This window comes from Patagioenas fasciata, chromosome 3 (genome assembly GCF_037038585.1).
Source record: "Patagioenas fasciata isolate bPatFas1 chromosome 3, bPatFas1.hap1, whole genome shotgun sequence".
In the NCBI taxonomy this organism is placed as follows: Eukaryota; Metazoa; Chordata; class Aves; order Columbiformes; family Columbidae; genus Patagioenas; species Patagioenas fasciata.
This window is the reverse complement of record NC_092522.1, coordinates 51,834,773-51,855,652: the sequence shown is the minus strand read 5'-3', so window position 1 is coordinate 51,855,652 and position 20,880 is coordinate 51,834,773. Positions and strand designations below refer to the sequence as shown.

The 20,880-nt window shown below is 40.8% G+C and overlaps 1 protein-coding gene, 1 long non-coding RNA gene and 1 pseudogene across 4 annotated transcripts; 1 reads left to right on the top strand and 2 right to left on the bottom strand.

Annotated features, from left to right (window-relative positions):
- LOC136099247 (uncharacterized) overlaps positions 1-11,348 on the top strand; it is a 32,717-nt pseudogene extending 21,369 nt beyond the window's left edge.
- LOC139827724 (uncharacterized) lies at positions 3,516-5,796 on the bottom strand. Its single transcript, XR_011738642.1, has 3 exons — positions 5,568-5,796; positions 5,356-5,456; positions 3,516-4,695 (listed from the first exon to the last, which is right to left on the bottom strand). It is a non-coding gene; the product is annotated as an uncharacterized lncRNA (long non-coding RNA).
- Positions 11,349-14,518: 3,170 nt separating the features above from the next.
- TTLL2 (tubulin tyrosine ligase like 2) lies at positions 14,519-20,003 on the bottom strand. Of its 3 annotated transcripts, none has more exons than XM_065835343.2 (3): positions 19,900-19,981; positions 18,150-18,354; positions 14,519-16,429 (listed from the first exon to the last, which is right to left on the bottom strand). In XM_065835343.2, the coding sequence occupies exon 3, from the start codon at positions 16,413-16,415 to the stop codon at positions 14,757-14,759; it is 1,659 nt and encodes a 552-aa protein (XP_065691415.1). In that variant the 5' UTR covers positions 16,416-16,429; positions 18,150-18,354; positions 19,900-19,981; the 3' UTR covers positions 14,519-14,756. The 3 variants fall into 3 exon arrangements, with proteins under 3 accessions (XP_065691415.1, XP_071662454.1, XP_071662455.1); XM_071806353.1 differs by lacking the exon at positions 19,900-19,981 and adding an exon at positions 19,095-19,882; XM_071806354.1 differs by lacking the exon at positions 18,150-18,354 and having other exon boundaries at positions 19,900-20,003.
- Between the last annotated feature and the right edge of the window lie 877 nt (positions 20,004-20,880).

The following is a 20,880-nucleotide window of genomic DNA, read 5'->3' as shown; positions in this document are numbered from 1 at the left end:
AGAGTGGCTGCTGATTATTGGAATCTAGAGTTGATCGCTCAGGTACATGGAACTTAAACAGAAGCCCAAAATCTGTGTTGTAACCATAGATCAGAACATGGTGACTCACTTGTGTTTCCTTTGTATTTCAGGTCTCTTGCTAGCAGGTGGATGCTTTCCCTCAAAGATTCTGTGAATCTGGACAATTCTAAATTTTGGACATAGATAAAACAAACTCTCATGCTGTTTCTGTCCAGAGTTGAGAAACTTTGCATGGGAGTGCCTCAAAGTGAACGGGATAACCTCGAGTAACAGAAGTAGAAATGCATGCCACACGGACAGGTTTATATCTCTATGAGATATTTAAGTTAAAGCTAGCTAGGACTGGTGACTTTTATCAGCTGTAATCAAGAAGAAAAAACAAGATTTAACATCTGACAAAGCTAATAGAATTTGAGGATATGTACAAAAACAACTGGGTAGCAAATCTGAACAATGATCAGTACAGATTAAAGACAGATTTTTTTAGAAGAAGACTTTATGAAAAAAAAATACATATCTGAGAGATGTTCTGCATCTCTGAAAAACATATATTCTTGTTCCTTTTATCAATGATGATTTCTGTTTGTACCGTAGCACGACCTAGCTGGTGAGAAAGGGGTCACTTCAAGCTGTGCTTGGGTGAGACAAGAAAAATGTCAATTTTAACTGCATTAGTGATTCTTTCAGAATACGGCTTGAAATATGTATGGATTGGCCAAAATGGTTAATATTTATTAATTACAAATATTTATTAATAGAAATTGTCTCCAAACAAGCTGGTTTCTGAATGTATCATGTTATACATTTGGCAAGAACAAGTTGTCAGTTTCCTGCCAGACATGCAACTATGGATACATGTCAGTTATTTCTATGAGAAAAGATACGTTAATTTGCACAGGTGGGCAGTTCTACTGGAAGGTAGGCTGATAACATTTATTAGGGTTTTTCTTGGAAACATTTCAACCATGGTCACATGCACTTACTTCCAATCTTATTAGAGGAATTTTACTATCCAATTTTGCAAGGGATTTTGATGACCTTTAAAGATGTTATTTCATTGTCTATGAATATTCTTCCTGACCATTTACTAATTCTGAAGCAGGGAACTATGCGTTCTGGGAACAGGTAGGTGGACTTTTGTAGCATTAGAATTTTCACTGCTTTATGCATGAGTATTTCTTGCTTTTTCTCAATTTTTTGATCTGTTAGTGGGAATGCAAATTCTATGTGATACAAACTGTGATACTTGAAGGCCACAAGAGATACCTATTTATGGGAACTAGCAAATGAAAGATTTCCAGGACAATTTGATTTATATCGGAATGACAAAGAACTATAGGTGTTAACCTGTGGGAGGAAAATCTCATTAGAAAATGTAAAGAATTATTGTTGAGTGTAAGAATCAAGGAGAATGTAACATTTTTAAAGTATCATCTCTGGCCTAGGTGGGCCCTGAGTACCAGCACGTTCTCCTGCTCTTTATTGCATGCCTGATAGCATAGATCTGGGGACAGAGGAAGAGGAGTGGGACTCCAGCAGTTTGGACTGAGATTGGCTTGAATTGCTGTAAAACTGCACCATTAGCTTTTCAAGTTCTCTCAGATCACTTTGGAGTTTCAGTCTTGAGACCTTTAGCAATAAAATGATGGCTTATGATCTCTTTGTTTCTATCCTTCTGCAATTTCTGAGATAATATCTCTTTATCAAAAATAGTTTTAAAGATCTTTAGTACTATATAATTTGTCTTTATCTGAAGTCCCAGGTATATTTTGACAGTTCACTGGTTCATATTTGAAATAATGATCATATTTAGAGAACTCAGGCATATTCACAGAATCTGTCTGCAGAAAACATCTTTAAATTTAAAATACAAATCGTATTCCATTAATTCAATTAATTTCTGTACTTTTTAGTGTCTATGTCTGAAGAAGTTAATCAATTACCTGTCTCCTGCTCAGAACCATTTTATGGTTGGAGGAAAAGATGTAGCCCTTTAAAATTTTACCATAGGGTTTCTTTCTTGGCTTCTTCCTTGTAAGCACACCCATTAAATTGTAATGTCATTTATTAATATAAATAAGCGATTACTATCCACAACAAATCACCTAAATTTAATTGATCAAATGGACAAAACTTTACAGATGTCAAAAAATGGCCGTAGTGACAGTTGTCAGTGAAGTAATTGTGCAATCATCCTGTGTTTGTGCTTTGTTAGTTCCATGTCCCTTGAGTTCACGGGCTTGGGCAAATGAAGCCAATGGCAAATATATTCTTTCCATGGACTGCTTACACTCACCTTCCCAATCAGCCACTTTCCTGTGTGTGAGACATTTCAAAATCAGAGTACCTGGTACCATTTCCACAGGTTTTTGAATGTTCCTCTGTTTCTGATCATCATGTGCTCACTCCTAGTCATCCACCAGATCAATGCATTAGAGATTCTTCTGCTATCAGATCTATCAGACAAGGACATTGTCCTTGCCATTTCTGGGATGACTTCAGCAATGTGGGCCTTTGTCTCACACTGCCAGATATTTCTGCATTTGGTTCAGTACCTTCAACATTTTGACTAGGCAAGAGTGCAGCCTCAGTTTTACTGTCATACCAATGTAATGTTTTCTTTGCAGCTGCCAACCCCTGGCAGTCATTGCATAAATCCCATAATCTCATGGTGATCATGCAGGAATATTGTATGTTTCCTCTGTGCTCTGATCTAAGGTCTCCAAGAAAAATCGGGGAATTTTCTCCAAGCAAATTGGTTTGCTTTTGAGCAACTGTGATCTTTCCAGTTTAAATATCTGATACAGATTGCTTGAAGCTGTTCATATCTAATTCCCTTCTGTGGCTTATATCTGTCTCAGGGTCCTACGAGGCTTGTGTCAGTCTTAACTGATGGAGAGGTTTGAGGGCAAAATGTAAAAAGGATGGACAACTGGCAAGTAAAAATGAACTGTCATGCAATATATTTTACTGGAGTCAGCTCAGCTGTGGTGTCCCAGGGAGGGATATTTTTCATGTTGGTGGACAGTGTGATCAGAGCCTGAGAGCAGCTGTTGGTGTCACACTATGTGCCTACAATTGCTCGCAACCCGCATCATTCTCCAAGTCGAGAAAAATGTGGGAAGCAAAATAACATCCAGATAAAGTTTTAAGTATAAAACGTGTGTGTGTGTTGTTCATCTGTGTGTATGTCCAGATACAAAAATCAATATTTTCCTAAAATTTTAAATGCCTAATAATGCACCTGTTGTAGAAGCATTTTTAATGCTATTTGAAGATGTTTATATCAGCTTAATACAAATGTATTCAAACTTTTAGGCAATAAAAAGTTCTGTGCAAAAGACTGATCCTTCGAGATTGGTGACAAAGGAACATCAAGAAAAGAAGCCATCCAACTGCTCCCTTGGCAGAAGCACAACACCAATTGGCAGGAGAATGCCTCACCAAGGAAGACTGACACCTTTTGAACCAGAAAAAGTAAGCCAGTAGCATGGTCTACTTAGGCTGCCTTTATTTTATTTTTACAGTATTGTTCAGAAGCTGGATCAAGATCATGATCCATACATAACTGTTTCTTGGTCTTCTTTCCCCGGTACTGCAGGTTTTTTTGGCAGAAATTATCTCAGAGACTGTACATACACTGAGGTATTCAGGTATCTGCAGGCTAAAGCATGTGTGAAGGCTTTGAAACCTGCCACCCCTGCCCTCAGAAAAAGTTCAGAGATCATCACAAGCACCAAGCACTGGGACATCGCATGAGCCAGGAGCTCCCTGGGACCAGGGCCTGGGAGCATCAGGGGCTCCCCAGGGGGTTTGGCAGGGAAGGGCCCGTCCCATTGTCCCAGTCAGGGAGAAGGGCAGGCTGGCAATGGGAATCAGGGTCAGGCCAGAATACCAAGTGTCAAAGCCCATAGTGATGATTCAGGTCTGGGGTTACATCAGAAAGTCAGTCCATGAGTCAGGGCTGGGGTTTCAATCAATAAAGCGCATGGCCAGGCTCAGGCATGGCTGCAATGCAACCCAACAAGGACTAAGTGTGAGAGCCACAGCTGAAATGCAGTTCCCGAGAAAAGAAGGGGGTGAGTGGGGACTGTCTCAGGCTTCTTCCAGCTTTCACCCACATCTCTTTCTTCACAACAGTCTGAACCAAGATTAGGCACCTGCACCATATCAGCAGGTTCTGTGCACAAGCAGCTAAAGTCCAAGGAAGTGGAAGTGCACTCTGGCCATGTCACTGTTAGCTCCCATGTTGTAGAGAAGCATGACTGTATGTCAGGACCTCTCCATTTTGCTGCAGGTTGTACATCAACTCTCTCTGACTGGAAGAAGAACAGATGATAGGAAGTTACCTGGAGCTGTCTCACATCAGCATAATTTTAAGGAGCCTAACTTATCTTCCTGTGTGAAAGGTAAGATTTGTGGGAACTTTCTGCCTGCTTAGAGTGGTCTGCAAATGACTTGGAGACACTGGTCCCCAGCTCTTGGCTCACAGGCAATATGTTGTCAGTAAAATTCTCCTATGATTCTTAGATGAATTACAAAATTGTATCTTACAAGAGAGGGAGAACAGATTGTGCCATTGGCTGCAATTTACTCATGTAGTTTGCTGTCCTGGAAGCCCAGAAGGCGGAGAATGGACATGGTCTGCATTGTCTTTGGTCCAGAATAAAGCACCTTCAGGAGGATAAGCAAGCCGTTAGCAAATACTATCAATATAAGAAACAATGTCTTACAAGAATCTGAGAGCTAGCATCTTTAAAAAAGTCTTCTGAAATAGGTATGGAAACATGTGATGCAGCCATTTTCATATGCTTTCAATGACCATCCCTTTCACTTTTCTTTTTTTCATAGGCAGGCCGTTGCCCATTTCTGATAGCTCAGAAGACATGTCTCTCTCACATAACCACAGCAACAACACTTGCAGCTTTGCACTCTGCAGTAATGATGAAGTAACTGAGGTATTTCACTATGTAACTCTATAAAATAATTCAGTGTCTGTGATCTTAAGTTTTCATAGATAGTATGCTAACTCCCATTTAGCTGGGAACAATATTCTCCTAGTTTTATTTTCTTGCCTCTCCTCATAATAAATACACTCTTTAAAGCAATATTGCAATGGATTCAAATAATATAGTAGATTTCCTTATCAATATATTCCTGCACAACCATTGGACATCAATAAATTTATGTTGCTAGTTAACATTTTAATTTTGGCTCAGGAAGAAGAGACTCTTAATCTTAAAAAACTGGAAAAATCACTAAAACCTCAGAATAAAGTGGCTTTTGTGACCACACGCAGGAGAAGTGGCATAACTACTTATGACAACAAAGTACCTTCGGACAGTTCTGCTTTTCTGGATGCTGAAGCAAAGGTTTGAGAAACTTATGGTTCTGGCTTTTATCTGGTCAGCAGCTATCTTCTTTCCATTTCTGAACTGAAATAAAACACACCAAGAAAAAGAAAATCTTCCATTCCTATTTCCTGTGCTATGCAATGGACACAGAGCTTTAGGGATGGATATGGCAACTTAAAGCATTGTACTTACAGCTTTATACTGGAGCATATAATTGCCCTCTGGGGAGTAGTACTCTCTGTTCTTTGGATCACACAATTCAAAACACATCACCTCTTCCAACTGTAATTAACATTAGTTAGTAACTGTTCTATATGTTAAGTGCCAGATGTCAATTAACTTAAGGCTCCTTTATAAAGCTGCTGAACAGTGCAAAGGGCACTGACTGTAGCGGTAAATTGGATGTGTAACATCGTGAATAGTTACATAGTTAGCATTACCTACAGCTAAGAACCGTGCAGTTTGTTTTGGAAGAGTGTGTCTAGTTAATACATGTACCCTTTTTTGCAAATCAGTAACCCAATGTTCAGAGATATTTGTTCTTGTGTTTATTCTCTCAGTTTCCTGTAGTGTAGTTTCACCAGAATGTACTCTTGTCCCCTCAGTTTTGGACTTTCTCTATGCTATGTTTTGCTCTGCAAACTGAAGTTAATTGGAGTTAATGTGCAACACTTCTAGTTACGACTGAAATTCACTACAAATGAAAATTCATTACAAATGCAAGGCAATACCAGAAAGAAGGGCAACTTTCCTCTGTGTGTGTGAAAGTAAACATGGGGTTTGCATATTTAATTAAAATATGTTAAACCGAGTTCTGTTTATATAACACTAACTGCGATGTTTTCATTATATAGCCTCCAAAATCAATATTATCTCAAAAATCGGTATTACATCAAGAAAGAAGAAAAAGTGAGGAAAAGGTGCAGGAAAAAATAGAGTATCGTGATGGAAAGGTGAGATAACGTAGGATGCAAAATTACTTGCAGAAATCACCAATAGGACTGTAGTATAGATGGGAATCACTACTTCAAGTAGCCAGAGATGATTATGTCTCCAATTAAGTGTCTATTCCTTAAAGGAGAGATAAAGTGTAAAGTTCCCACCATGAATGGTAGGCAATATACATAGCTGATGGGCTGGAAATCAAGTAACCAAATTATTTTCTTGTCTCTGACATGGATTTGCTCTATGACTTTCACCAAGTCCTCTTTGTTTCAGCTACCTCATTTGCAGGCTGTGAGGAATAATATACTTACCATTAGAGATGTGCTAGTGGGGTAGTGATGGTGTTTTGTAGAGCAAGATTAAAGGCTGTACTTTTATTTCCTTGGAAGTGAGTCTAATGGCAGTGAGCTGTGCCAGCTGGACACTACATGTGGGAAATGCCTTTTCTTATAGACAGCTGTCTACACCTGAAGTAGCATCAGCAGAGCTGTGCTCAATGCAGCCTTTCCAGCTCGCTCAAGCCACCTGTCAAAATCCCCAGCAACTCCCCAGCTGCGTTTTGAGATTGTTTCCAACTGTGCCTTGTCCTGAAGCCCATAGCTCAGCATGGCAGCTGCTTTTGCCCCTTTTCTGGAAATTCCTGCCTTCCAGGAGGGGACAAGCGAGCAATTCTTGCTGGCTTCCTGTTGTGTCCCTACCCTCATTGACACCAAACTGGATAATTCATTCCTGAGTGGCCATGACACCTTTCCTGCACAGCACCTCAGGAATGATCTTGAAAGGCTGATTCTGTAGATGAGTCCATGCACAGGAAATCTGGTGTCTTGCTGCTGGGAAAGGTTGTCAGCAAGGCGACCAAGTGAACTGGTACTAGTTTCCCTGCTGATAGGCAAGCACTCTTTCCAACACTGTCTCTTCTCATCTGGGCCAGATATGAACTCAGTCCCAGATATTTCTTCTATTGCACTACTCTAAGCAGGCTCATCCTATTAAAACATTCCTGTGATACTGGCTGAGGGCAATCTCTGACAAATTACAGTTGTCAAGTAATTCAGTTTCTGTGTCAGTTCCATTCTGGGCTTCTCACACCACCAATACAGGCATTGATTAATGGATAACTTCCAGTGAGCAGTCATAGAAATAGCTTTTGCAATATAGCAGTTGTTCAGGGAATATTGGTTTAAGATGACAGTTCTTTTACTGCTAATGCTGAGATGAGCTCTGTGAAAGCTTCTAAGAATCACATTTCCCTCTTGTAGAAGTAGAAAATACAGTATCTGTTGTTTTCATCCTCAAAAGAAAAATTTATTTATAAAATTGAGCGTTGGGCTGGACTTTCCTGTGCAATTAGAGAGAAAAGTCAAAAGGGGGATTGATACCTTTAGATAAAAATATTAGTTCTCGTTTAAACTATGTGGAACTTTTTGCAGCAATGCCTTTTGTCATAAGTAGGTGTAAGAACATCTTTCCATTACAAACTAGTAATTTTTAAATAAAATAATTTCTAAAAAACTAAAATCTTGCCATCAATAACCATTACAATGACTGTTTGGGGAAATACCACATACATTTCTCTCAAGCATATTTATTCCTTGTTTTTGGTTGGGAGGTATTCCCTTTTTGTGGAGAGTCTGATAAAATTGGAATCATATGGCAGAGCTATAGAGCAGCTTCTGATTGTCTTCTTCCTTGAACTTCAGCAAAATAACCATGTTATGGGATTTGATATATGCTGAACAGAACGAGCTGCCATAGTAACTCCAGGAAATTGATTAACCAGTGGCTATGTTAGGTATGAAGTCTTCTTTGACCAATGCATTGTTCATAGAACAACAGAACATTGAGCACACTGATGACATTATTGCCACCTGTTGTTAAGAAGACTTCAGCAATTTTGTAGATCTCTGCATACAGCCACATTTTATTTGGTAGTACTGAATGTCTGAACAATCTTACATTACCTGAAATGAAATAGTTGTTAACATACGTTGGCAGTCTGTCTTGATACATCAAGTTCAATCACTTTGGTTCACACAATCTAGAACAGGGGTCTCTTGAATGACCTGTGTGGAAGGTGTACCACCATATGTGAAAGTAGATACAGCCAGCAACTCACTGAAGCTGGTGAAGGAAAACCCTGAATGGCTTCCCTATGGCCACAGGGCTGTGTGCTTCACCTTGCTTAACAAAAAAGCAAGGTGGTAGGGTGCAAATGTGGACCGAGTGCTAGAAGTGAGTTAATTTTGTGAAAAATACTTTTGGTCTCTTTTACGCACAAATGAAGCAAAAATAATGTACCTGTGCTGCAGAGCTAGCTTTTGAAATACAAAGGAAAGTGTGACTTACTTCAAGCTCCAATTTAATTGGAAGACAGTGCAATATTACTCATCTCCTTTAACTTCATTTACATCAGATGCTCTATGTGTTTGAAGGTAGAAGAGGTGCTCACTGACGGACGCCGAATCATCACTTTTCACAATGGTACTAAAAAAGAGATCAGTGCTGATAAAAGGATGACTACGATCAGCTTTTTCAATGGAGATGTAAAGAAGATCATGCCAGATCAGAGAGTGGTGTGTAACATTGTTTTTTCTTTAAGGAAAATTAAATTACTAAATGATTTTCCAACAAGGTCATATGATTTATCTTGATCTGTTGGTTCTGAAAGAAATTTATGAGGAAGGGTGTTAGTTTAAGAACCATGAATGGTGAGACTGCTTCATCTGCAAGGACAAAAGTGGAAAGAGAAGGCGGCACAGTCAAAGGAACAAATGGGTAGTTGGCCAAGAAGATTAAAGGAGACTGAGAGAAGGTGAAGGGCAGGGGCAGTCATCTGAAGCAAGGACTGAGTTTCATACATTTCTAGTGTAGGCAGGACAGGGGCTTCCTCCTTCTTGGTATTACGTAACTATAAATTGTTAATAATAATTTGAGCTAACGAGGAAATAAGTGAGGCCTTGGCAGCAGTGGGACTATTTTAAACCAATAGTGCATGGATGGGGAGACAAAGCAAAGAGATGGGAAGATGACTTCCGTGCCTGCACTGTTGTCTTGTACAGCCACGAGGAGAGATGTGAATGAGGGGAAGGAACAGCAAAGCAAACATAGCTACTTTTATAGGTGACAGATACAGAAAAAGACCTTGAAATGACTTTTTTTAAGCTGGCTTATTTTTAAGCATATTGTTATGGTTGAATCTGCTTATGCAAATATTATGAATATGCTGCAAACACTTTACTCTCCTTCCAGATTTATTATTATGCAGATGCACAGACAACCCACACTGCTTACCCAGATGGCCTGGAGGTGCTGCAGTTCCCTAATAATCAGATAGGTATGCAAGAGCTCATAAATGTGAACTACATGCACAAGAAGGTTTCTGCTATGAAAGTGTCATTTGCTTCTGACTCCAGCAGACTGTTTTTTTTTTTCTCAATTTGCATTGTCTTTGCATTTGACTTTCAGTCTCTTCCATCACTTTACCACTCAGTTTCCTCCTACAAAGCAAAGATTATAATGGGGTGTAAATGCATCTCTTCTAATTTTGATTATCTGATTATGTGATCCTTTAATTTCTTCAGCAGTATGCTGGATATCATTTCCATCCTCACTAAAATGTAAAAAAAAAATCTGATCTAGCTCTGTGTAAAGCAACATGAAAGGATATTATAATAGACAGACTTTTAACACCTTCTTTTCCACAGAAAAACATTATCCTGATGGCACACAAGAAATTGTGTTCCCAGATCACACAGTGAAATGCCTCTATAGTGATGGATTCAAGGAAACTTTTTTCCCAGATGGTACAGTAGTAAAAGTAGAAAAGTAAGTCTTGAGTTAATTACAGGAACCAGGCATTGGGCACAGGTACAGTGATAATGGCATTTCAAACTGTGGTTGGATTCTGCATGGCTGGGAAATTTCCAGATGTAAGGAGAAATTATTTGTAAGATAACAAAGGTTTTGCTACAATGAAGCACTGAAAATTTGTTAACTTCCACCTTGGATGATAGATCACCATTTGTCACTGGCAAAGGGACTGTGAAATATTCCTCATTTAGTTCCATGTAACTTTACACTGGTCAAGGTTACTGGGAGATGACCAATCATCTATGTTAACAATGGGACTTCAGATGATGACTTCTGAGCTCTATTCCTAGCTTTTTGGCACACTTTCTGATCTCAGGCAAGGCATTTAATGTATTATCTCTCAATTTCTCCATGTAAAATGAGGAAAAATATCAACAGCACTTTCTTAGACATGCCTCTTCTGGACTTAGGGAGGATCCTGTTGTAAAATAGATTTCTTGCTTGCAAAGTGCCTTGAGAGCCTTGTATGAAGAAGTCATTTAAAAGGCAGATGCCACCATTCATTAGGTATTATACTATGTACTGAAGTACTTTTGTATTGAAATCTTATTGTGAGATCAGATCTCTAATGCCAACCCATATAAATTCTGAGGTGAATTACAATGTGAGGGAGTTGTCATTTGACATTATTTTCCATTTCCATTGTGTCGCATTATATGGCTCAGTGAGACAGGTTAATAACAGATAGTGCCTTCTCATCACTTAATTCATTGCTGTTTCTTTCAGGAATGGAGATAAAATAGTGACATTCAGTAATGGCCAAAAGGAGGTTCACACTGCGCAGTTCAAGAGACGGGAGTACCCAGATGGCACTGTAAAAACTGTGTACTGCAATGGCAGACAAGAAACCAAGTACTCCACTGGACGAGTTCGAATCAAAGATGAAGAGGGTAATATCATCCTAGACAAGAGGTGATTCCTCCCATCAAAGGGCGGTACTCTGCGTAAGTAGCTCAACCTATTTTCCCATCACATCAGAACTGTTAAGAAGATTTAAGCCTTGTGAAAATGAATGGATGGATCTGTAGAGCTGAAATTTACTTTGGTTGAGTGACTGGTGCTCAGTGTGGAATAACTTTACCCAAATGAAATGTCTTCCAAGTGAGACTTCAAGGAAATGCAGTCATGTATGTCTCAATAAAATAAATGCCCATAGTACTTTTCATCAAAGTGTTTGTTTCATGATACTGATCACACTTTCCCCTGTTTTTCTTCTAGTTAGTGACAAAAGTGGCTAAAGTTAAGAAGCATGGCATAAGAACCTCAAAGTTTTTTGCATTTCAGTTCAGTGCTGCCTTCTGCTGACTAAAATCTACATTTGCTTGTTTGGGAGCTTGTTGTTGGTTTGGTTTGATTTGGGTTGGTTTGTTTGTTTTGTGTTTTTATTGTTTTTTCTTTCTTTTTTCCTCTCTTAACCACCATTAAAAAGGTGGAAGCGACTGATGTTTTCAGTTTGGCTGGGTTCTTTGGAGCAGAAGATCCCAACGTGCATCAGACCTTAAAATGAGCTGTACATTAGACAAAACCTGGGTGGGAGTTCAGTGAACAGTCACACCTCTGGATGTCTCTTCCAATGTAAATGATTCAATAATTATATGATCATAATCTAAGAACCCTGTCTCATGCATTTGAAGACAAAATGTAATATTTATTCAATTCTAGTCATTATTCTGGATGAAACAGCCCACTTTTTTTCCTTCAGCACTCTTTCATCAGACCTCCTCTGTGATGCTTTGTTTTTGAATTCACTTCTCTCACTACTGCCTTTATTCTGCCAGTAGTCGAAAAATATTTCTGGTCAGTGAATCTTTCCAGCCTCAAGGCTCCTTGGATTACACTTGATACCTAGGAGAACAAATCATTTATCACATGCTGCTTTCAACTGCCTTCCCCGTGGACTGCGTGTCCATCATCTATCTCGAATTTTTCCAAAGCACTGAAGCATTTCCCTTGTAGACTTCAACTCATTCATTACCTGCCCATTGACTAAGGCGGCCAATTATCTGCTCATGCCCTTCAATTTCCTTAGCAACAAACACACTTTCACAGCATGCTGCTTTAGCTTTTTCTCACACCTAAGTGCAAAATAATTGTAATATTATGGAATTTCTCTTTCTTCTCTTCAGTTTCTAGTGAGTCAGACTGTCTACAAATCACCAAATCACAGAGCATCTTTGGAAGAAATTGACTGAATACAACAAGAAGCATTGCTAATATTGATCATACATATGCTGCAGTTTATTAATTTAATCATGATACCCTGAATATCCATGCAGTTTTGATGTCAGCTGCTGTGATAATAGAATTGCATTGTTTTTCCTTTACTCATGTATAACAAAGGAACAGTTTCTAAACCTGTTCTTTTCACTACTGAAATATTCAATATATTTTATGTGTTTTGTAAAAGGAATCTCTAATTAAAAGAAATCCAAGAGATTGTTCTTTTCCACATGTTTCACCAAGAATTTCAGTTCAGTGATGCCTTTTACTCACTAAAACAAATCTACATTGTTTGGTTTTTTCTTCTCAATTAAGCATCACGAATGGAGTGAATGTGATTAATGTTTTCAGTTTGGCTGGGAAACTAGATGTGATACGAATGTTTTGTAGAGGATCACTGTTTTTATTCCCAGGAATTCCTTTTAACAAAAGGTCCCTGTTCTCCAGTTAATATGCTGACATTCTCTCTGTTTCCATAGTAATAGAGAAAACAGGCTTTATTTGCAGCTTTTAGCCTTAAATCACCATTTGCCATTCAATAACCTGTGTATATAATCCCTTCCAATTGTAAATCAAATAAGGAATGATTTTATTTGTATGCTGCTTACTCCTTGCTTCATTAAGCACTCTCTACTGCACTTGGAGGAAGCACTCAGATTCTGGAATAACGAGGCCTGCGATCCCGCACAGGTGTAACACACAAGGGACATTTGCAAGGCAGTCTGTAAAACTGTGTTGGTGTAGACACACATGTGTGCAGGCACCTTGCTGATGTGTGCAAACACGTTGCTGATGTGTGCATTGCCCTGGTTGGCGCCTGCTTAAAGGGAGCTTGTGATGGTACCCAAGTATGGGCCTGGTTCTACTTTCTGGCATATCAATGGCAAAACTTCCATTGGTGAAATCAAAAGGTGAGACTACTGGGGATTTCATCGTACTTTTGTCAACCAGTGTGTGGCCACCATTTTTACCAAGGTGTCTTTTTCAGGTAATATTTTATAGTGTAATAGCAAAGGGATTATTGAAACAAGGGGCACAGATTTGGTTTGAAAAGGAGACAGAAAACCACCTACATAAACAACAAGCTCTGTCAGGTATAAGCGGGAGTCCTGCACAGACCAGTGTACATTATTTTTCTCAGGCTGATTCTCACAACCTATCTCCTCCACCTCCCACTTGCATTAGTGCACCAGAAGCAGCAATGACCCTACCAGCTATAGTTCATTGTTGTAGGAAAGCAATCCAATTTAAGTGTGACTGCATATGTACTTAAACTGTAGCAATGCACGTATCTACTTTACTATGGTTTTTGTCCTAGAGGGTTTATAGTGAAAATAATTTATGAATCCTTCAGGGAGATAGAACAGTTGGGAAACCCCACTTTTCATCTTTCCACCTTTCCACAGGTTTTCTGGCATTAGTGCAAGCCTGCTACAGCCATTATTTGGCCTTAATTTTGATTCAAATTTAGAATATGCTCCAACTTCTGAACAGCTAAGGACAACAGAGATGCACAAGGGCAGGGCAGTATTTTGACCATAATTTCAAATGCTTCAGTTCAGCATCAGTATTTTTCCAGCACAGCTGATAGCAAAAGTTTTATTGCAAGCAAAACAAAGCTGCCTAACCACTGTACCCACCAGGTGGCTAATTCAGAGCCTGCGAGAGACAGGTTTGATCCAGTCTTCCGAATGTGAAGTCTGCCTCTGTTACCTTGGGAAGCCCAATGATTTCTTTCTTAAGAGGTTTTCTGAAACAAAACACTGGAACAGCATATATATCTTTAAACAATTACTTTCTCTAAGAATTTCTACAGAATCCTACTGGTAATAAAATGGAAGTCATTTCATACTGTTGTTTCATACAATGTAAAATTAATTTCTGAAAATGAATGCTGGGAAGCTCACTGGATTCTTCGAAAACATGATAGGTTTGTGTCATTCATATTACCTGCACCTTTGTAAAATGAGTGAATGTTGAATGTTCCCCATGTAAAGTGACTGGTTTTCCAAGCCATAAAGCACCGTTAGTTCAGAAAAGAAAAGAAAAGAAAAGAAGCAAAGATCATGGAGAAAAATAATAAACAAAAAAAGTCATTTCTGAGAATGTTTTGAGAAATTAAATTCTCCATTTTTATTCTAGGATTACTTTAATATTGCAAGAATTACTTAAAAATTAGTAATTTAATTTTAAAAATTAATCTTTAATGGTAATTGCTAAATTACAATTTTAAAATTGTGTATTGTTTGAGATATCTCTCTTTTTAATTCAGTTTCAGTGTACATCTACCTCCTTCAAGCTGAAGTTGTAATTTATGATATGGCTATACAACCTACCACCATGAATTTACACAGAAGTTAAACATCCTACCCTTTTCTTCGTGTTCTGCTCTTTTGATGGTAACTGTTTGCTCACTAATTTGTTTATTTCCTTTATGATGCTCTTCACATCTGTCCCATCCTTGGAAGCTTGAAATGCAGCTTCATTGAAAGGAAAAATAAGGACAAAATCTCCTACCCGGGGGATAGGTCTCTGGTCTTTATCAGAAAGGAAATAGGGGCGTGTGGTCAACTTGCACTTGCAGAAGTCAGGTGTAGGTAACCAGTGGTTGAGTTGGTCAGATTTGTGTGGAGAATACCCAGCTCCTTGGAGTTGCTTATTTTTAGCTTCAGCTTTTTCTGGGGAGGGTGGTTTTGGCATGTTCATCCTTTCCCGCATCTGGGAAGTCAGTGTTTTTCTTGGATATGCTTTGGCAGTTTTCTTGCTCAGGGTAGCCACCTTACCAGTTGATCCTCTTGCAGCCTGCAGGGCAGGTTGTACAGAAGAAGCAGAAATACATTTAGCTACTTTTTGGCAAGTGAGTAAGCCAGGAGCCTCCCTGGTGGCACTCTCACCCGCTGCGCTCCAGGGCACCCGTCTTCTACCAGCCTTTGTCCTGGCCACTTGGTTTTGCCTGAAAGCGTCAATCTGTCTGTAGTTCAGCAGTTCAACAATATCATGAAGAAGTTTTCTCTTCACAGTGTCATCAGTGGAACAGTCTAAACGCAAGGCTGGGTTGTAGTTGACTTCTAAAAGCCATGGCTTGAATTTCTCATCAATCAGGATGTCAAAGCCAAAGAGCTCAAAGCAATTGGAAGCCACTGGTAAAGGGGTTACTGCAAGCAAGGTGAGAATCACTATGTTATTGATTTTCTGCCAGAGGAGCATGTCATCAACCCCAAATATTTGAAGGTAAGAACGAAATTTGCTGAATGTCCATTTGCTGCCACAGCCAATGCCTTCCTTATATTTTTCATATGAAGCCCCGTATTTGTTGATGCTGGTGTTCGTTAGGTGGGCATAGACATTGTCCAGAGAACCAAGGTCAAACTTTTCAGTAGCAAACCTCACCAGCCCTTCTTCGTAAGTGTAAATGGTGAGGGGGCAAAAACTGGTGACACAGACATAGAGGCGCAGATCCAGTTTATACCCTGAAATGAGCAAAGGGTTGCTAATGTACTTCTGCACAATAACTGTACAGTCATATACTAAGTCTTTAATGTCTTGGAAAATGAGTATGCCCCTTCCCCGGGAAAGACCCACAGGCTTGCAAATCCAGTAGCTAGATCTTCTGCCTACTGACTGCCCCTCCTTGCTGTATTCTGATAAGAATTTGATGTAGTCATTGGGCATGATGAACGCCACTGGACTAAATTCATACAGAGCTGATCCATATGATCCCCTCATACGTTTCAGATGCCTTGCCAAATAGTCTTTTCTGGTGATCCGGACAGCTTCTGGGTAGTGGTTGAGCCTCTGCCAGGGTTTAATGCTGTGGTGGTCTGTCATACGGAAAGGCGAGTTCCGCCAGTACAGGTTCCAGTCGGCATCATCTTGCTCCTCTTTGTCAAATTCAGTCCAGCCGCGTTCCAGTAAAACCTCACGGACTACTGCAGGGGCATTCTCATGGAGACGGAACACCAAAGGCCTCCAGATCTCTCTTGTATCATAGTCATCTGCCATCATTTCCACATTACTAGCTGAAAGGAAACAGAATCGCCAAAAGAAACAATGAAACCAATGCCACAGGCAGGCATCACCCTTACCGTACTCTTAATGCCATCACTGCCAAAATATGAGCAAAGCATGTCGCCCTGTGTGTTTCTTATGATCCACAACTGAGAAGTCAAACGGTGTGTTTCAGCTCAAAGTTCTCCAAAAGGGCATCAATTCCAGATAGCTGTAAGGCAGCACAAAGCATTGATTGCTGCAGAGCTATGTCTCCACCCTTTATTTACTTTTTTTTTTTGAGGCAGCTTACTAGAGCAGTAGTTATCTCAAAGCTTTTCTTATTCTTAGATACCTAGAATTTGCTTTTTTTTTTTCTTTTGCAACTGCCTTCAGCTTAATGGTCACAACTTTGCACTGCTGAGACATTCTGCTAATGTATTGTGTTATCCTGCCCTGAGTAAACTTGATTAAGATTATAAAGGCCAATGCAAAACTAATGGCAGACAGCAGGAAAACACATATTGATATCAATGCTCTTTTCCTCCTTTGACACAAGCTGATTTAACTCACTGATAATGTTCTGCTATTCCTCCAGTGAGCTCCTCTTCAGATCCTGAAAAGCAGGGCACATTCTTCTCTCATTGCTTTCCTCCCAAGACAATTATGTTCCATAGAAACATACATAGATTTTGAATGAAATACCATTTCCCATTAGCTATAGTGGAAGTAGATTACGGTCCCTGTCTATTTCGAGTTATTTTGGGCATAGCAATTCTCATATAAACAGTTCATGAAGTGTGCTTTTCCCTCCCCAGCTAGTCCAAACTAAAACAAGATGTCCTACTGGGTGGTGGCACAGGGGGCAAAAAAAAGTCCTCTGAACTGGTAGATTTGAGAGTGTTGCTGTCTCAGTTTTAATTTCCCGAAACCTTGTAAACTGTGTAAACCGTGAGGATTAAACTCTGTGTTTGGAATGGAGAGTGTCTTGGATGAAAGAATATTTGTGCTGAGGACTATTCTGATACAGTATTAACATACTGACCTTCACCTCCTTTCAGACAATAGCAAGCATAAGATACAAAGTGGGTGAGACATACACTAGATACAACTCCTTTTACATCCTACTACCAAAGTGATATCCTTGCTTTCTTTTCAGGTTGAGTTTTAGACTCCAGAATGAGTATTCTCTGTCTTCCAAACAACTACAGAAACCAAGGGAATATGTCACACCTGAAAGTACCCAAAGCAGTGTGCAGCTGAGTTGGCCAGGGTGCTTTTTCTGTGGAAAAAATTATGGTTTGTTGAAATGCAAAGCTTTTTGCCAGAGAACAAGAGTAATCTTTTGCCAGCCTTTGGTCCAAGATGTGAGGAATGAGGCTTCTTTTGGAAGTGGACCTCAGGCCTCACTAATGGGCTGAGAGTGTGGCCAAAATCTGAATTTCTGTATAAGATGACTTTTTATATTCCAAAGTAATACAATAGTAATATGAATGTATGTAATGATGTTTTACAGTCAGATTTGCAGTACCATTCCAGCTCAGGTTTAAGCTAGTGTTGGGAGGGAGCAAGATCTAGACAGCACTGGAATTATTTCTCTGAATCTCCTTAGAGATCAGTGATTCCCTCCTTGTACAGGCAGCAGTTGAATTCTCCTTAGTGAGAGCTTTCCTTGGGTGAGTGGTTTATAGGAACAGGAGAGAGAGATGATAAGTAGGTACTGAAGTGCAGCCATGATCTAACAGGACTTACATAAAACACCACGAAGGGGTAAGCAGTCTTGCTGTGTCTCTCGCAGTCACTGCTTCTTTACAGACCTCAGAAAGCTGGTGGCTTGCTGCATAGCTTGCACAGAAACCTAATGTGGTGGACTCAGGAAATGTTTGTTATCTTCACTTCCACTTTCTTTCCAGGGAGTTCTCTTTCCTGTCTGCTTATTAAACAGCACTATGTCACACTACAAAACGAAAAAAAAAAAAAATAGAGAAAACTAAACAAGTTTTATAGTAGTTGGATTAAAAACTTGGCCAAGTATAACAAATTAAAAAAACGATGTAACTGAAAGTAGCCACGCTAAGCATTTGGATGTGTCAACTTATAGACTGCTGTTAGCTTTGTCTTTTCTGTGCTGCTCAACATTGCTACTAGCAGGTTTCAGTGAAAAGCACTGTTGTACATGAATCCTGTGCCATCACACTCTCCACTAGGTAATAATGAATTAAGCTGTTAGTAATGTCCGAACAATGAAGCCTTCTTTGGCAGTTTGTTCATGCCAGCTTGTATTAATTGAACATCTTTCATACCTCTGGCATTTGGGGAGTACTTTACAGGTAATTGGCTCAAATTCCCTGGTAATTAAGTGTTAAGAAAATAAAATATTTCAACTAACAAAGAGCACCTATCTGCTTTTAAGGATGTCATATCATATAAGCAGAAGCTCTTGAAGTGCAATTATGAAACAGTAACTCTAGGATAAAGCATTGGTCTAAATGAATGAACACAAATTTCCCTCCCTTTACTCTGTATAAACATGTGCCCAGATGAACACCCATCTCCCCATTAGCCTGCATTCCCAACGGCTTTGTGTTCAGCCCATTCCTTAATAACTTGGAAACCCACTTGTGTGTTTGCAGGCATTTTTCCATAATACAAAAAATGCTACAGCTGTTTCTGACATCATTCAAGTTTAACACATACCTAACGCTGCTGCCAAGTGGCACCCAGAAGCAGAGACCTTCCCCCTGAGGACAGCAGGACACTGTCATCTGTGATCTCATGGTTCTGAGCCCATGCAGTTGTGCTGATGTCAAGCAGCAGACCCTGCACCAGCATCCCTGGGGAAGCGCTCAGGTGAGCTGGGGCTTTGTGCTGGCCATGGCTACTGCCAGCAGTTCATGTGTTCCAGTCACTCAGTTTTACACTGATGGGAGGAAATACAATCCTTAATGGTTAGGTATCAAACATGCTTGTTTGCCAAGCTAACACGGAATGTCTCTGTGTAATTAGACTCAGTAGACTGACTGGTGCTTTTTCTTGTCAAGTCTTCAATTCCTCAGGGTGACAGACTACAGCGCAGGTCTGGAAGCTGCCTGCCTTGAGATTTCATTTCAGCAATACCCATTTTAATAATTTCTTGAAGTGATGACTTCTATCTGGCACACCACCCAGGTCCGCCCTGTCTGTCTCAGGCTGAACAGCTTCCTCCCAAAACTCTTGTAGGCTGGCGCCGGGTTGCAGGCAGGGTCCGGGGCTGCTCACCCACTCGCAGCCGCGCACCCACCCGGGCAGCTCTGCACACACTCTCCGAGCGCCCGCAGCCTCTCAGCGCTGCGACACCGCCAGCAGCACCAAACGCACGTTCCCGAAGGCGCAGAAGCGCGGCTGAACTGCTGCACATCGCGCTCAGCTTAGCAAAAGTGTTAGTATTTAAAGCCATGGCCGCTGGTTATGCCGTGGCGGGGGCCAGGCTGAGCTCCCCCCCTACCCCGGCCGCACATCGTACCTGTGCCCGCCGGGGCCAGGGTGCCTTCCCCGCTTTCCGCCCGGACCGCGGCCAGCCCCGCCGCCTGCTCCGGGCCACCCCCGGCCGGAGTAGCCAGCCAAGGCGGGCGGCGCCGGCGGAAGGGCCGTCGGGCGGCCGCGGGCCGTTGCCTGGTGATGGGGAAGGGCGGGGGCGGGCGGCGGGGCGCGGCACAGCTCACCCCGGCTGCCCCGGGCCTTCCCGTGCAGAGCCTGGGGCTGTTGTTTTAACCGCACGAAGCCTTTTTACCCGAGCCAGCCTGGGAGGACGCACGCTTAGGGAGCCCAGAAGGATGAAAACCCATCAGTTGCGGCTCCCCCTTCTCCCACCGCAGTCGTTACCTGCTACCCTTGCTTATGGTGCTCTCTTCTCCTTATTGCCTTAATAGTAAACAAACCCACATAAATTCTATAACTGTGTGCTGTCCATGCATAATGATATCCTATATGGCAGTTTCTGTTTAGATCATATCCAAGACAGATGGGCAGCTTTATCCTCCCTCTGTCCCAGGAGTAAGCATGCTCTCTGTATCAACACATATAGCTGTGGTTTTCATCACCAAGGCAATGGAGTTTTTCCTCACGCTACCTGTGGAATGGAAAAGTTGGTTTTCCCCTTGTTTTACAATTGGAAAAATGACTACAGTAAAGTTCTATGACAAAATAAAGAGCGGAAACAGCTCCCCAAACTGCAGGCCACAAGGTCCTGTCTCCCATGTTGACTCTATATTGGTGACACTGGGCTCCTCTCCAAGGTCAGAACACCTCTTTGGTGGCTCCTTGGTGGTTCCTCACATTTTCAGCTGGAATCTATGGAGTGAGGAGTCATTGGCTGGGATGCCATTGCTGAATTGTACTGCAGACAAATCCTCGGTGCACAGAGTACAAAACACTTAAGGAAGTGTGCTGGGTTCATCCTGGCCACCAACAAAGCACCCACCTAATTGCTCATTCACCCCCCTGA

Coding starts and splice junctions, on each gene's coding strand:
- TTLL2 (XM_071806354.1), bottom strand. CDS start 16,415: ATGATGGCAGATGACTATGATACAAGAGAGATCTGGAGGCCTTTGGTG.